The 18,141-nt window shown below is 38.6% G+C and overlaps 2 protein-coding genes across 4 annotated transcripts in view; both read right to left on the bottom strand.

The window, feature by feature from the left end:
- cadm3 (cell adhesion molecule 3) overlaps nucleotides 1-9,372 on the bottom strand; it is a 62,778-nt gene extending 53,406 nt beyond the window's left edge. The window contains exons 1-2 of one of the 3 annotated variants that reach the window (XM_084412633.1): nucleotides 9,156-9,372; nucleotides 7,732-7,922 (exon numbers count right to left, since the gene is read on the bottom strand). In XM_084412633.1, coding sequence (XP_084268759.1) covers nucleotides 7,732-7,852 — 121 coding nt within the window. In that variant the 5' untranslated portion in view covers nucleotides 7,853-7,922; nucleotides 9,156-9,372. The remainder of the gene's footprint in view (nucleotides 1-7,731; nucleotides 7,923-9,155) is intronic. The other 2 variants (XM_084412632.1, XM_084412631.1) reach the window with 2 other exon arrangements.
- Nucleotides 9,373-14,513: 5,141 nt separating this feature from the next.
- sdhc (succinate dehydrogenase complex, subunit C, integral membrane protein) lies at nucleotides 14,514-17,993 on the bottom strand. Its single transcript, XM_084410421.1, has 6 exons — nucleotides 17,916-17,993; nucleotides 16,731-16,790; nucleotides 16,544-16,645; nucleotides 16,341-16,402; nucleotides 15,441-15,604; nucleotides 14,514-14,640 (listed from the first exon to the last, which is right to left on the bottom strand). The coding sequence occupies exons 1-6, from the start codon at nucleotides 17,930-17,932 to the stop codon at nucleotides 14,536-14,538; spliced, it is 510 nt and encodes a 169-aa protein (XP_084266547.1). The 5' UTR covers nucleotides 17,933-17,993; the 3' UTR covers nucleotides 14,514-14,535.
- Nucleotides 17,994-18,141: the final 148 nt, after the last annotated feature.

Here is an 18,141-nt window from a genome sequence, read left to right as displayed (position 1 = left end):
GCCGTCTCTAGATTCGTTTTTTTAGGTTTTCGCATGCAACGGCTTTGATTGGGAAGGACTAAAGGGACTCAGTGGTTCTGTTCTGAGAATCTTTGCAAATATTGGACTAGAACAACATTATATCATCTTACTCTCAATTAATTTGACATTACGGTCGTGAAGTCAGCCGCCACATCCGAACATATGAATTTGTTTTCTTCTCCTCATTATCTGTTCATCTTTAACACCAGCCTACTAAACGATCAGCAGGGGGAATGTGGCAAAAACTGCTAATGGCCACATGATTGAAAAACAAGAAAATACTTTTTGTGCATTAGTCTGTTAAAAAACACACTCAAATCAAACACATTTGTATCCCTAATACCACTATATTACATGTGAGTTATTTTCTCCCATAAACATTTACATTTGCATATTTGGTAGACATTTTTATACAAAGCAACACACTGCATTCAAGCAGACATTATTGGTTCATGCATTCCCTGGGATTTAAACCCATGATCTTGCTGGTTCCCAACTTCTTGAGCTATGTGAACTCACATAAAAACTTTTTATATAATGTTTACAAGCAATACAAATATGATATACCGGTAATTTTGACCTTGCAGACATTAATAGATCTAGAGAATCAGAAGTGCTCACTGTAATTGCCTTGGAGCTTTGTTTTTCAATGGAATTAAAAACATGGGCTCCCAGGAATTGCGTAAAGCTAGTCAAATTGGAGCATGATGTATTTAACGTCTTGCCATTTTGGTGTGTAATATGCTGCAGATGGTAGTGAGCAGCTATAGGTATGCAGTCTGTCCATATGTTGAATAACATGGCTTTTCGTTTTTCATGCCAACCTTGACCACATTTTATGACAACACAAATGTGAAAGCTCTTCTACATCTGTGATGCCTCATTGCCCTCTAAGATACCTCATTTTGGCCAAATTCTATAACATAATTCCATGTTTGCTTCTCGGAGAAGAATGCACCTTTTCAGCTGAGACGCTACCTTTAGAGACTTTTAGAAACTGCATGCAAGGTCTTGGAACAGAGCTTAAACAGAAAAAGTACTTTAGTGAACATTTTAAATCAATATATAATCTTTACATTTAATCTAAAAGCATTTTGTTTTAATGCTAGTGTGTTCATTTTAATGGAACATATACAGGGACCATTGCAATAGAAGGATGATGTTTGTCTCACAAAATGAAAACACAAAAGAACAATAACAGGATAAAAAGAACAATCTACCTCTCTTTGAAATTAAACAAGTAAATCAAGTGAGACAAAATTCACTTTTGAGTAATTAAAAAATGTTTTTTCTTTAAACCACTTAAAAAAATCCATAATAATGACTTATAAAATGTCCCATGAGTAGTTTCTCCACATGCAGGTCTTTATGGTATTTTCTTGTGTTGTGAGAGAAGAGCCATCAGGGGTTAAGATGTGCAAAGTGTGCAAATAATTTGTGGCCTGTCGTCTGACTAATCAGTTTTTTAGTGATCCATTACTCTGCATTATTTATGCTAAGTAGCTATTCTGTTCAGGACCATTTATAATGAACATTACTCGAAAGATCTCTTAGAGGCATTCGATTACACAACACACACACACACATAATACCAATTTAATCCTGACATGCTTTCACAAACATGCACATATGTCAGCATCACTGAGGTTTTACACTGTAAGACTGCATAAATCACTCAGCCCAAATGTGCACTAGCAACACAAATAGCCATCAAAATGTCTCAGGTCAGTGGAGAGGGACACAACAACATCCTTCAACACACCGTCAGCAGCCACGCAACAAACAAACAAAAAGGCTAATTTTCCCTTGCAGTGTCTCTTTCGATGAATCTGTGATGCACAGTTGTTAAGCCCAATGAAATGAGCCCCAGAGCTGTGCCGTCCTCTTTAAAATGACCTTTCAGAATTGATCAAGCAGGTTATGGAGGATATCCAGATGCTTCCACCACATGTTGAGCTGCTCGCAAACATGTCACAGAGGATGTAGCACACATATCGGAGGCTACGGGTGATCTGTCCTACAAGTCACACACACACACACACACACATCAGAGACCACATGAGCAACACAAGCACACACACTCACACAGACATCAGAGACCAGAGGTTAAAACTCCACAAACTCATGCACACTGCAGAGACCATGAGCGATGAACTGGATATCCCTCACACACCAGAGGACCAAAGTGAAAAGTTGTCTCTCTCACACACAGCCAAATTCAAATGCATGGCCAACACATCAGACAACATGACTGGACATCTGAACACTCTCTCACACACACTTACAGTCTACTCACGAAACTATGAGTGAATACCTGATAAACTTATATCATGATATACATTAGCCTAACTTATATTATGATACACATGCTAATCGTTTCCTTTTTTAATGCTTTAGTAGAGCTTTCAACTTATAATATAACCTAGTTGAACAAATGTGAAAACATAGCAATGGTTATTAAGAATAATAGCAACAACAAACACCATAGCTCAAAATAAAAAAAGACAAAAACAGTAACTACAGCACCACGTTATTATCGCAGATATAATCTATGCCAAATGGCACCCTAATTACTCGAGGTGATCCTACGAGTCCGCACTTTCGTGACGTAACTGCACTTTGACTGTCGAGAAAAAGAAGCGCGCATCGAGGGCGCATATTGACCGCAAAGGGTGTGCACCCTTCTGAAACCTAAAATTACTAAACAAAATGGGACACCCTACCCATGGACTTAACAGACACACGCACGCGGCAGTCATTGTAAGTCCACGAGACCGAAAGTGCATATGAAGTGTGCCATTTGGAACAGGGCCTATGACGTTGCTACAAAATAAATCATATTTACTGGAGTTGTGAATGTGGGTTTGCAGACTGTATTGAATGAGGTGTAACAGTGTACCGTGAAAAAAAAACTTTTATTGAGTTGTCTTTTACGGGTTACACGCGAAAACAAACACAGCGCGTTAAGTGTAGGCCTTTGCAGATTCACAAACAATGAACTCTTCTGAGCCGGCTCTTTTCAGTGACTGAATCAAAATTAGACAGTGTGACCAGTTTAGGCCCTGTCCCAAATGGCCAACGGCACACTTCATGTGCACATGCAGTCTTGTGGACTAAAGCCACATGCACACTGTACGATTTATAATTGTCCTTTACGACTGTTGCTTGTTAAACTGTATGAACATAATCCTCGCTGTAAGCCATGTCACACTGTAAGATCTCAGTTGTCTTTAATGTCAGACTGTACAGCAGTCAAGGCACATTAAAAATGGATGCATTCAAGAAGACTGGAGTCACACCAAAATGAGATATTTAAACGTTTTTTCCTTGAAACTAAATTCTTCATGCCTTAAAATAGCTTGAATGTAACTCTACACCCTTGCCTCATTTAGTATACGTGGTTCTATGAATATGCAAATTAGCCCCGCCTCCACTCACTCACACCAGCTCAGAGATCCACTCATTGACGATCACACGTTGACCTGATTGGTTACCAGGTAGTTTGTGACGTCAGAAACACCAGTGATTTCAAGCCGTGTTTTTGAGACTGTCTTTGGACAGCAGTGGTAAGGACAAAATACTCAGCAGTCAGCAATGGTGTTGACTTACGAATTTGAACATGGTTTGTCTTAAAGCATATTAAAAACACCGCATAGACATAAACAACATTAAAAGCTTGATTTTTACCACAGGGGGACTTTAATGCTACGCCAACGCAGAATTGAATGTTTGCTGTGATTGAACTTGAAAAAGGACTGATAGACATAGCAGAATCATTGTCATTTAGGAATAAGATCACGTGGGTGTCTGAATTTTCTGTATCATTGTTTCTAATACTAATACTTAAAATTATAATTAGAAAAATATTTCATTTTAAAAACCTTTATACCGGTATTAACTTCCTTTTTATTAATGCAGTACAGATAATGGCAACCATCTGTTGTCTCCCAGTGGTTTACATTATGCAGTTTAGCATTATGTGATTCATTTACAACAAAACAAAACAAAATGCCTTTATCTCCAAAATCTTTTTCTTTTTTTGTCTTGCATTACGTAGTGAAACTGAACAAGCACATCATTTTCTGCTAATTCTTTTTTGTGAATTGGAATATGTGCATTTTGGGTGATTGAAGGATACACGTGATGCATCCTTCAAAACAGGCCAAATGAAGTACATGAAACGAAGGCTGCCTTCAAAGGATCCTTTAAATCAAGATGTCCTTTGACAGAGATTGAAGGCGTGGCAGCCGAGACATGCACCCTAACTAGGACACAGCCTTCCGATTGAGATTATTGAGATCATTATTTCTTAATTAAAATTATCACAGAAGTACTGTGAGAAAAGTGTATAGTTCGGATATAAACACTGATGTCTACAGTAGAAATTAAAATAGAGTAAATCACCTTTTGCAAGTAACATGGCGCTTCAAATAACGAGTGTATCAATGACATCGTTACACCAGTAGGTTGCGACAAGTGACTGTTAAACATGTAGCCTTTTTGTCATTAAATCATTCATTCAAGAGATTTGTTAAAAAATGCTGATTTATTCAGTAATGAAACAAGTGAAATCTTTATGAGTGAGTCATTAAATCATTCATTCATTAAATGTTTTTTTTTAATAGGGTGCAGCAATTAAAAATTTTTTCAGAACATCTAGTGATTTTCAATTTATCCAGAATCGTGCAGATCTACTGATCATCCTATATAACCATCATATATACAATTACAGTTGGAAAGATGAAAGCTTTGTTTACTAAGGCTGAAAGGTATACATTGTCAGTTTAATACACTTTTATTAACCCAGCCTTTGTAATATGTAAACAATATGATTTACACACTAAACTCAGCAGAAACACCAGCACAGTCTGCAAATTTTGAAAAGCTCGAATATGTCAAAAGTCGAGTTTCCAGTTTTTTTTTTTTAAATGTATTTCATTTTAATTCTATTTGTTATTTTATTTTATAAAACGGATAGTTCCAGTCCAAATGTGTTATAATGTTATAGCTTTTGTTGCTAGTGTTTATTTTATGAATAAAATAAATATTAAAATGAATATTTTTATGGAGTAACCGTTTTATAAAAGCAATAAACCCCTTAGAGCCGTGTTTTACAGTGGATTTAGAACAGCTAAGGGGCGTTGTCAGGCACGAGTTTAATTTGTTCTCAATGCACAGTGAACACACACACACCATTCAAAAGTTTGGGGTCTCTACGATTTTTTTCTCTTAATGCTAACCAAGCATTTATTTGATAAAAAATACAGTTAAAGCAGTAATATTGTGAATGTTTTCTTTTTTAATAGTCCTATTTAAAATGTACTTTATTTTTGTGATGGCAAAGCTGAATATTCAGCATCATTACTCTAGTCTTCAGTGTCACATGATCCTTCAGAAATCATTCTAATATGCTGATTTGGTGCTCAAGAAACATTTAATTTACATTTACATATTTTCATTTAGCAGACGCTTTTATCCAAAGCAACTTACAAGTGAGAACAATAGAAGCAGTTAAACTAACAGTAGGACAACAATATGCAAGTGCTGTGACCCTTCTCAGTTTAATCTAACGCAGTACATGTTAAAAAAATTATATATATTTTTTATAAATAGAATAGAAGAGAAAATGTTTGTATTACTGGATCAAGTGCTGCCAAAAAAGATGTGTCTTCAGCCGTTTCTTGAAAATGGCTACGGACTCATCAGCTCGGGTTGAGTTAGGTAGATCATTCCACCAGCAGGGAACAGTCATGGTAAAGGTCAGAGAAAGAGATTTTGTGACTCTTTGAGAAGGCACCACAAGACGACGTTCGCTTGCAGAGCGCAAGTTTCTGGATGGCACGTAAGTCTGAAGTAATGAGTTTAGGTAAAAGGGAGCAGAGCCAGTGGTTATTTCTTATTATTATCAGTGTTGAAAACAGTTGTGCTGCTTACTAGTTCAAAATAAATTAGAAATAGAAGGTGGGTGGGCGACTTTGCACAACACTGATTGGTTATGTAAGCGTAGGAAAGTTTTTCAAAAGCAGGTGGAACAGGCATCACAAGTAATTTAATGTAACTCTTACAGTCATAGACCACAACATACAAAACACACAAACCTGCAGAACATACTGTTTCCCACTTCAGAGCCAACATTCAACATGCTCCTATACATATATGCACCAATCAAACAACCCATACATCCTCTCAAACAATCCGCTCCACTACAGCACATAAACCAAAGTATGAGTTTTTTACATATGCAAAAAGCCTGCACACACTCACACATACGCTCACATCCGCATTAAGGATGCATAGGGTTAGTGGATATGCAAAAGCACAAAAAAAGCACAATAATGAATAATGCAGTGAGCAGCAAAAACAGCTGACAGTTTAAGTGTTTGTCTGTGTGTGAGAAAGAAAGGATAAGATCAGGATCGATAGAAAGAAAGAAAGAAAGAAAGAAAGAAAGAAAGAAAGAAAGAAAGAAAGAAAGAAAGAAAGAAAGAAAGAAAGAAATACAATGACACAATCTCCCTGAATCCAACATCTCAACACAAATCTCCGGTTCACACTTCATAATGAAAAGGAAAACTCTATCACAATCATCATTCATGTATAATCATCCATATTTTCACTCAAAAATGTTGGACATTTGATAGAGATCTGTTCAGAGAGTTCTCTAGAGAGTAACAATACACCTACACAAGCCTGTAGACTGATTCGGTCCAACTCATTGTGATTGTGTAATGAACACTTGTGCAGTAGCAATTATACTTACAACTAAAAATTAAAAGCAGTTATGATCTCCACTCATCAGTCTGCTGAAACTGTGACAATGAACCAGACATTTCAACAGAAGCTGCATTCCTTACTAAACTTTATAATGAAAAAGGATTTTATAATGAAAAGGTTTGATAAAAATGCTGTTTAGTCCTAAACTCCACAGAGGATCAATGTAATAGTCACACACCCACACAAGCCAGAAGACTGATTCAGTCCAACTCAGTAAGTTGTGTAATGTGCTGCACATGTGCTTGAGGATAGATAGATATAGTCCTCTATAATAAAAGCATCAAACATTTCAAGCTGCAATCCTTCCAAGTTCATTAAAACACTTTATAATGAAAATATTTTATAATAAAAAGAAGATCCAACTTCATTTAAATTGCCTGCTAGCATTGTGTAATGTGTATACACTCTTAAAAATAGAGGTTCTTTATTGGCATCTATATTGTTCCATGAAGAACCTTCAACATCCATGGAACCACAAATGGTTCTTTAAAGTGGAAAAGGTTTCTTTAGATTCTTGGTTTAGAAAATGGTTCTAAATCACTGAAAGGTTCTTTGAGGAGACCAAAATGGTTCTCCTATATGGCATCTCTGCAAAAACCCAGTTTTGCAACCTTTATTTTTAAGAGTGTACACAGCCTTCTTGAGAAATGACTGAGATAGATAGATAGATAGATAGATAGATAGATAGATAGATAGATAGATAGATAGATAGATAGATAGATAGATAGATAGATAGATAGATAGATAGATAGATGGTATGTGCGCTATTGTTCCCAAAATAACAGAACACAGCAGAAAATTCCGTTGGAGCTGAGAGGAGGGGGAGGTTCCTCTGTGCCCCACGAGCTTATTAACGGCTCTGTGATTCCCAGAAACAGAAAACACTGAAAACAAGAGGGAGGAGCAGAGTGAGTGCAGAGAGGGGGGGTTTCTTACCAAAAACGTAGTTGCTCCGAACGGAGGTCGCGAGAAGCATCGTCAAGGCCGCGAGAGCCCTAAGAGCGGCTCGCTGGAATGACGGGAATGTCATACTCTGACGCACGCGCATCCCGCTCATCAGTCCAGCACGTTAAACCCAATAGTCCTCTTGAGACCAGGAGAAGTGGAGAAGCTCACCGAAGCGCTGACTGGAAGAAAGGACAACACACATACACACTCATTAACGGACAGAGCGCGCTGATTGGTCGCATAGATGCTGAGCACACACACTTCACTCACGCGCTGCCCCAGTGCTTTCATTAATCGTCTCTTGTCATTCGCTGTGTGTGATGTGACGCAGTGATCGAAAACATTCCCTTCGTTACTCAGTAACCCAGAAAACGACTCTGAATCGACAATTGCTACGTAAAAGTGAGTGCATGCCTGACAAGAATTAAGTATAGAGTGCTGCCCCTGAAATCCTCCCGGTAGCCTTTAACACCGCTCTTATTATTCTCCTACTCTGACTGCTGCTGCGCGCGAGAGGAAGGTGCACCTGTCGCCCGTTGAGAATTCAACGCGAGCGTGGCCACAACCGCGCGCGCGAGCTCACACAATAGTCCAGGTCGTTTGTTTGCCTATTACTCTCCCTGAGTGAGCTTTTGTGAACTGTGCAAGTCATAGCGTTGCCTGCGGATCGGGCGGGCGATCGCGCAGAGATGCTCTGTATTGTTGTGCAACTATAGAGGGAGGCATGGACGGACAGTGGCTGTCAAACTGTGTGTGTGTGTGTTCAGCGCAAGCAGCGAAATCTCGCCTCATCGCTACTGGACGAGGTGATGATACCTGCTGCAATTCTAGGGCACGCGACCCGAAACGGAGCCACCCGCGCCGCCTCCCTCACTCATCGGTTCTTTTCTCGCACTTCTCCTCTTTATTTCTCTCCCTCTCTCTCTCTCTCTCTCTCTCTCTCTCTCCCTCTCTCTCTCTCCCGCTGAGAACCAGTCCCGTTCTCATCCGCGCAACCGGGACGCCCCACCGAACCACGGAAAACAGTAGCAGGTGCACACAGTCCGAGCTGAATGCAGAAGGAGATGCTACTAAAGCTCGCGATTGTGAGGTGAGGGGAGGGGAAACGCGAGGGGGCAAAGCAACCATCGGCGCATTTACAGTAAGCCTAAGCACGCTTTAACGTCAACCCCCTTCCCTTTGCTCATAGTTTAACACCTCCGAGCTCGTTGAATGGTTTTCTGCCCGGTGCGCCCGTCAGAAGAGACGCGCGCGGATGCAGGCGCATTCCAGAGCACGAGCGTTCCCCCTATTTACAAACCTGACAGGTGTCTCCCCCCCTCCCCCCCATCTGTATAAGCGCCAGGACGCCAACGACAATAATACCCCTGCGTGTCTGTGAGCTCAAAAGGAGGGCAGATTACAATACGCACCGATATAAGCGCTCCTCGTGATGCCTGTTGGCTCCGTTGGTTCTGGAGTGTTGGACCCGTCTATGCCTGCTGGCGCTCACGCTAAGGTCCCAATGGATCTGTCTGTCTTGGTTCTCGTTCCGCCCTCCGCTGTCTTCTTGTTTTTCTTGCCTTTTCCTCTCTCCACGGCTACCGTTCACTGCAGCAAAACAGTCTGTCTGAAAGAACGGAGAAAGGGAGGGAGAGAGAAGAAGGGAGGGAGGCGCGGGGTGGTGGAGGGGGAGGGGTGGGTATTTTAATACGATTTGGCCGCTCCATGGATAACAGGGCTAGACCATACTGCCTAAGATAGATTATTATTGTTATTACTGCTGTTGTTTATAACATTATTTATGTCAGAAATAAATAGATTGTTATATTTATTTGTTTTTACTAAACATAGACTAAAACAATAAATAACGATATTGAATACTTCATTAATAATAAAAATAAAAATAATAAAAATAATTGTTGGTTGAACTTAAAAAAGTAAGTAGGCCTATGGTTGTATTACAATTTTGAGTTCACTGAAGTTAAATTTTTGAGTTGATACAACGAAGGAGATTCGTTTAATCAACAGAAACTCAAAATATTATGTTATCTGAACCACATTGATTATCCCAGTTGATTTGACAAAAGAAATAAAGTTGTGATAAATCATGAAAAAATGTTTTCTTTTTTTTATCACAAACAAATTTCCATACAGGATAGGCTGCAAATTAGTTTGTGATCAAAATTAGTTTATCTAAATAGTCACAAATGTATTTTTACATTTAGTGTCTTTAGTATAAAATGTGAAATGTAAAAATATGATAAATTATTTGTAAATATGCAAACAATACATTAAAAAAGTAGCTTTACCTGTAAAAAACAGAACATTTTGAACGAACATCAAAATAACAGTGTTGTTGGCTGCTAATCCTCAGAAAGCACAATAAATTGTGCAATTTATTAAAGAACCTATAACCAAAATGAACGAACGAACGAGTTCATGAATGAATGAATGAATGAATAGCTGTCCCAAATAGTTAACTCCATTATCAGAAGAAAGTATCTGATTTATTGGCTACTGATTACTAAAATAACTGTAACAAGTACAACTACAGTTGTTTTGAAAATAATGTCACAATAAATATTGTGTGCGTGTTTGTGTGTGTGTGTGTGTGTTTGTTTGTTTTTTATTTCGGGGTGAAATGTTTAAGTGAGGTCCCCCTAATATAGTCTGGTGGCGGCGCGAGGTGTGGTCTTGTGAATAGAGTCCTCGCGCGCGCGAGCCGGGCTCTGGAGACCCCGCCGGCTGCTCGGGAGGCCCGCGCGAGAGGAGAGGATGGGAGGAGGAGGGGAGGGCGTTGCGACTCGCGAGAGGATTTAAGGATTAGTTCTGCACGCGGATTACTCGCTGTGCGGTGTGGGGGACGCACGGGGTTAAACATGGACGACTGCACGAGAGGCAGATACCCCGAGAGAGCAACGACTCGGTCACCGTGGCGGTGGCTCGAGCAGCCAACCAGAGCCTCGGGGCGGGACACTTCCGGCCCAAATAACTACACTTCTTGTGTTTAATGTCATCACCAGCCCAAAGTCTGTCGGCCTTTATTCATTTCACGGAGTGAATAAAGCATGACGCAGATTAGACAGTGGAAAAGTAATCTCTTTATGCGGTAAATAAAAGATAGGCTACAGTATGTTTGTAGTGTTATCATCATCCCAGCTTGTGCACGGACGTCAACACTGTCTTCATCACCGATACGGATGAGACAGTAGTTAGCCTACATCTACTGGTCAGGAGACTGTACTGCGAGCATTTCGGCACAACGCCGGTATTCCCAGAAAGCGCCCGGTTACATCATCCACAATGAAATAGTTCAGCCTATCGGATCGAAAAGATAACGATATTTCAGTCTGTGAAGTGCCGGACGGCGTACCTTCAGTTTCCAGTGTTTGGAAACAGAGCCCATGCCCATTTCATCATTTTATAGAGACGCTGACGTCATTCTCCGCAGAGCTGTGACAGTCCACGCGGTCGAGCGCGCTCGCCCGTGACCTGCGCAATCCTTTTTCTTCGACGTGCGACTGTCCAGAAGCACAGAAACCAACACCCTAGTTTCCGACCGGCCCGGGAGTGCGAGGAAGACAGTCAGGAAGACAGGGATAATATGAGCAGAGCGTCTCAATTATCAGTTTAATGACTTGCTGAACATCTAAAATCAAATACTGCATTAAAATGAGCCCTCGTCGCTCCCTCTCCCTCTCAGTTTCTGAGATGCTAAAATTGCCTGTGGAGAGAGGAAAGAAAAAAAAGGTAGATGTACAAGGCCAAAATCACATATGAATTGCAAAATTGCAGGAAGAGTTTCAGCGCGGGGTAATGCTGGTGAAATTGAATCACATGAGAGGATGAAAATGAGCTCAAAGTGGATAAATGAAAGACTGAGAAACTAGTGGACATTCACAGCTTCCATTAAAATAAATGCATGACAGAGTGAAGGAGGGTTTCCTGAAAGAGGGTTTCCTGTAGTGTTTGATCAGACAGTGCAGAAGTGAGATACCTCTCTATTTCTATCCCATAATGACCAGGAAGAGCCAATCACACAGTTCGCTGGAAAATCAATAGGACACTGATGTCTCTCTCCATCTCTCTGGCAGGCTTTCATTCTCTCTCCACCTTTCTCTCTTTCTCTTCCCAGTGCAATTCAGGATAATTCTCTTCACGTTAGAGAGACTTTTATTGCCAAGACCAAATACAAGTATATTACAGCTGAACTGATTTGAGAGGGCAAAAGGGACAGGAATGCATTAAAAATGAAAAATTGAATGTTTTACTGTATTAGAGATGTAGGATAAAGCTGACTGTAGTTACCAAACCATCTATTGCATCTCTCTCCTTCATAAAACTGTTTATATATATATATATATATATATATATATATATATATATATATATATATATGGAACATATAAGAAATAAAGGCTTTTAAAATTGTAACTGTGAATGTTTATCATAACAAAAAAAAATGCTATTGCTACGCATATAAAAGAGTAGCTTCATTCACACATTTTTTTACATGCATTGCATCCTCTGCGATGAAGAGACGGATGAGCATCACAATACCTATTTATGCATCTAAAAAAAAGCCATCATCCACTGATGGCGTCATCTCTGCCGGGACTCGAACCCGGAGCCTCTGGATTAGAAGTCCAGCGCGCTATTCCATTGCGCCACAGAGACTGAGCCACATGATGCAGCGTAAAGTGAGGTCATATTCTGCATCAGTACCGTATCCTGCAGCATCAGGACCAGTGATATGCTCGTTCTGTAATTGCGTCATGTCCCGCTAGGGGGCGCGCGCTCCTCTCTCGTCTTGACGTCGTGCGTCTATAGCGGACATCCGCCCTCAGCGCACTAAACCAAAATAATCATGGTTTATTTTTTATCAGTTCTTACAAAAACAACGATCAAGAAAAATCGATATGGCCACTATGTTTTTCAGAATACTATCGCAGCTGAAACACACTATTTTTTCTCGAGCTTTACTTAATTCTCTGTGTGTGTTATTCTGGAACAACAGAATAAACGGAATTCATAAGCGAAATTAATTACATAAGCATACATGAAAAGCGTCGTTTTGTGTCTATATTTATGTATCATTATGTTTAAATAGCAGGCTAATTATTTGTTTGTTGCAAAATTAGCCAAATTAAATCGCGTGCGCATCATATCAGGGGTTTTCAAGCTTTGTTTCGTCAATGACCTAAAAATATGATCCACTGCTAGAAGAATATATCGTTTTATATAAGAAACAATATATAAGACGATATTATGAAGAATAATCGGGTTGTATAGGTTACTGTAGTAAAAGGAAAACACTTTGTTTTGAATTAAAAATGTCGTCTCTCCACCAATAGAGTAGTTGAATGTATGAACATTCTCTTGAAGAGAAACATTTTCAATTCAATTTGTGTAGCACTTCTCAAAGTAAATATTGTTCCAAAGGCACTTTGCAGAGAACAGTGCTATCCAACCCCCAGGAGATAAAGGCAACAGTGTAAAGGAAAAGATCTGTAAGATGCAATGATTATTGGCCATAGCCTATAAAATTAGTATAGTATATTAGTATAATTTGTAAGGTAAGAGAAATGAGCAATTACAGTTTTTCCACGCAAAAAAAAAAAAAAATAGAGTGAGAGAGCAAGGATGCATATTTCTTTATTTCTATTGTTAAAACCTATTGCAATAATAATAAAAAAAAGTCACAATCAATATCATGATTTCTTACCAGTTTTTATAAATCAAATTTAAGAATATGAAATTTGGTAAATGTGTTAAAATTCCTGTTAAACATTTAGCTAATATTTTAAGGTAACATGATAACTGACAGTCCTAAAAATACATTTTGTAAAATTGGCTTACATTTTCAGACGACCCCCCCAAATAAACCAACCTGATGCAATGCTGAAACTGAACACAACTTGTCTACTCTTGGCCACGAGTTAAAGGACATGCCTTCTAGTTTCAGACACATATAAATAACTCTCCAGATTTAGTGTTTTAGTGAAGAGGATGCTGGGGACTCCAGGATGGAGTTTTTCAACAAACATTCAGTGTAGTGATTGCGTGTAGTCTGTAATCCAAACCAATCCTTTTTACGACATTACCATTTAAATGAGAAAGCCCACAGCCATCCTTGACATTATCATTCAGGTGAACAAGATTCGAGGAGAATAATTTAACCTGTGCAGCCAGTTTTTATTAACAAAATTCTAATCACGCTCTCTTATGATTGGTTACCATGAAACATTATAATTACCATCATCAAGACACAAGAAGGCAGCGCATATAAATGTTTAATATGCATTATCTTAAAACATAGTATCATTATAGATGCAAATGCTAGAGGAGAGAAACTTCACATAAATGCATGAGAATCTGGTACTGCTAGGAGCTTCTATTGTCTAGAGTCTAGAGGTTTAATTTGTTAAGGGCCTTTGCTACCCAAAGTGGTTTCATTTATCCCAAAACTGAAGTGAAATCAAACCCAGGTCAACATTTGGAAATACTGCAGTGACACAGTAAAACAAGGCAAATGGTTTAGGAAATGCTAAGACCGTTCCTGAATATTTCCATACGATTGCTGTAAAGTTCATTGCAAATGCCAAGTTCCAATCGCCATGCCTTCAGCGCCAAGGGATTTAACAAGAAAAGAAAAAAAACACTGAGGATATTTTTTGTGTAGATATATATATTTTTATTTTTTATATTAATGAATTTGGTCCTTGCAGACCACTTTTAGGACAGATAAACAAAACAACACCCCTTTCTCTACTTCCACGTCTTCTTCATTTGTGTCTCATGTCGACGGATTTACATGGCAGCAATACCAATAGATGCGAGAACAGTCAGAGCAATGACAATGTATCCAGAACGATAGACTTCAGGAATCTTAAAACCCTTCCCAACATCCCAGATCTGAAAGAAATGGACAAAAAAAGAGATATGAATCAAAGTATGATCGATATATTAGGACTTATGAAAAAGTAATGAATTGCATGATTTACTGAAAAATATATGTAATTAATATTGGCTGAGTGAGAACAGTCAAGTTATTATTCTGGTAATGAGTAAAGCATTGAATAGACATTAAAACATTTGAAAAAAGTCTCTTATGCTCACCAAGGCTGCATTTACGTGATCAAAAATACAGTAAAAACAGTAATACTGTGAAACATTATTACAATTTAAAATAACTTTTCTTTTTGAATATATTTTAAAATGTAATTTATTCCTGTGATGACAAAGAATTTTCAGCATCACTACTCCAGTCTTCAGTGTCACATGATCCTTCAGAAATCATTCAAATATGCTGATTTAGTGCTCAAAAAAAGATTTATTCTAATTATCAATGTAGAAACAGCTGTGCTGCTTATTTTTACAGAAACCGTGACACATTTTTTGCAGGATTTTTTGATGAATAGAAAATTTAACTCAACAGTATTTATTTGCAAAAGCAAAATCACTTGTAAGATTAAAAATGTCTTTACTGTCACTTTTGATCAATTCAGTGCATCCTTGCTGAATAAAAGTATTAATTTCTTTCAAAAAAAATTCTTACTGACCCCAAACTTAAAGTCTTAATTTCACACTTGATCACATATTTGGTCACATACAACTGGTTACACTGTCGTGAGTCATTATCAGAGCCAGAGAGAGTCTGTATACTTCATTCATTCATTTAGTGGCTTTCACACAGTGTGTGTGTGTGTGTGTACCAGATGACGGACGCCGTTGAAGGTGTGGAAAGCCACTGGGAAAGCCAGAGCAAATTTGGTGAAAGCAAGGAACTGGGGCCCAAAGGACATGGAGTGAATCAGATCAAGGTAATATGGGTAACTCTCTGGTAAAACCAACGCGGCAAGTGCAAACGCAGAGATTCCTGAGACAAAAAGATCCAACAACATTATTTGATATTAATATGCAATCATTTAGTCATGAACACAAAAGGATTCTTTAAAAGTCAGCAAGAACGATAATTATATTTGCGTCAATGGCAGTGCATGATACGTTCTGTCTATTATAAGTGCACGCTGCAGTTTTGTCGTCTGCTGCTTGAGATGCTCGAGCTCTTTAATGTTGGGTGGATTCTGATTGGCTGTCATGTTGCTATCGTTCACTAGCTTCGGAATGGGATTCCAACTATTTAGTTCCTCTGTATCATTATAGCTGTGATGTGGACCTAGAATTAAAGGTCGTTCGCACCAAAGATGATAACTATAATGATAACATTTTATTACTATACGTCAGAGGAACATGATATGGTCGAAATCACTTTTAGAAGGATTTTTTTCCCAGCTTGATTAAAATATTAACAGCCAATCAAAATCCACCCAACCTTAAAGAGCTCACGCATTTAAAACATCAAAGGACATAATGACATAATGTTATCGCTTATACAGTTGTGTGAAAGGAAGTGAAAGTGACATGTGAAGGCCAAATATGGTAACCCATAGGAAACCGTGGATATTTTCTATTGAGAATCAAACCCGCAACCTTCGGGTTACCAGTCTGACTCTCTAACCATTAAACCACGCCTGCCCCTATTATAGTTATTGTTCTTGGTGTGAACGGGCCCTTAGAGGCATCATCAAAAGCCAAGAATATATTCTAGCTACCTGAACTTAGTCCCACGCCTGTTCCTCTGTGTGAGATTGACAACAACATGGGGACAGACCACCTGTAAACACCAAAGCCATTAAATGATCATCTTTTTATGGACAGTTCATTTCATTCATAACTCATCACCACATTCTTTAAAACCAAATCCAGTGAATTGTATGATCCACACACTCCAAGAAGCAGATGTGGTAACACTCACTGGTAGATGCTTATATGTGGTGAGACAGGTCGGTTGAGTCGTGTGTTTTTTGTCCAAAACTTGTTCATTTCCTCTTTAGCTGTGGTTCCCATTGGAACAGCACTGGAACACAGAGTAGAAAGGAGCTTTACTGCTTAATATGAATTCTAAATTTGAAACTTTATTAGGAAAACACAAAAATACTCACTGTCTGTAGAGAATGCCAAACTGCGACCGTGACGAACACAGACCCTGCCGGGCCACCGTCCTTAAAAATAGAAAAACCCCATAAATTTCAGGCACAAGCATAAAACTAACAATTTTAAGTACAAACACACATTTGCATAGTTAAAGCAGCTGGGTATTCTGTAGATTATAAACCAGGGGCTGCAATCAAAAACATCCTAATTAATGTTGGTAACTGTAAACCATGCTGTAAACACAACAACAGCACAGACCTGGCACATGGACATTTGCTTCGGTTTTATAATCAGACGTTCAGTTTGGTTATACAAATCACCTAACAGGGCATAGCCTACTTATTAACATCTAATATGGTTAATCTGATCAAACTCAGTAATCTACTAATGAAAATCATGTCACAATGTCTGATCCAATGCACAATGATGGGACGTAAGTAGAACTGGAGATGAGCTCAGACATATGAACATGACAAATAATGTGGCACACAACATACTACTCAAAGTTAAAAGGATAGTTCATCCAAAAATGAAAATTCTGTCATCATTTACTCAGCCTCAAGTTGTTCCAAACATGTATTAGATTACATTTTACAAGAATTTATTGAAGAATATGGGTAACCAATAATTGGACCCCATTGACTTTCATAGCATGTTTAGTTACCTACATTCTTCAAAATATCTTCTTTTGTGTTCAGCAGAAGAAAGATATTAATACATGTTTGGAACAACTTGAGGGTGAGTAAATGATGACAGAATTTTTATTTTTGGGTGAACTGTCCCTTTAATGTTTAGTTATCATAATTGATTTGATGTACACAGAAGATTCTGGTGGCAAGGACCTTGCAGACAGTATGAACATAAACAACGGAATAAACGATTGCTTTTGTTGTTATTATTAAAGTAACTTGGGGCTGAATGAAAAGTGCACGGACTGAGAATAAAATAAAGAAAGAAAAACACAAAACTGTAGCATATAACGTTACATGCTATAAAGATTAAATCAGAGCAAAGGACAGTACCCAGTATTGTTACATGTAAGATACGTAAACATCAGCAAACCCTCAATATCCCGACTGTCAAACTGCCAGCTGATATGACAGCAAAAAGACCGTCACAACAATTAATTTAATCTTAAACAAAAGATAAAGCAAAACTGTCATATTTTTTAAAAATAACATGTTCGTACTGACCTTAGAAGCAACGCCATGTTTTTGAGCTTGAGTGTTGGGACTCGGACGTGACGCAGACGGATGTAGCAAACGAGATCACAATCCACCGCCATTTTGGTAAGGTCAATACAAACCGAATGCAAGGTCAATGCAATAACATTGTACAGTCAGTCGGTTAGCCTATGTAAACTTGTATTCTCGTTTATATTTACAGTCGGTTTTAATAATAATAGTCGAGAGGAAAGTT

This window comes from Rutilus rutilus, assembly GCF_951802725.1.
Source record: "Rutilus rutilus genome assembly, chromosome: 6".
Classification (NCBI taxonomy): Eukaryota; Metazoa; Chordata; class Actinopteri; order Cypriniformes; family Leuciscidae; genus Rutilus; species Rutilus rutilus.
This window is presented reverse-complemented; position numbering and strand designations above follow the sequence as displayed.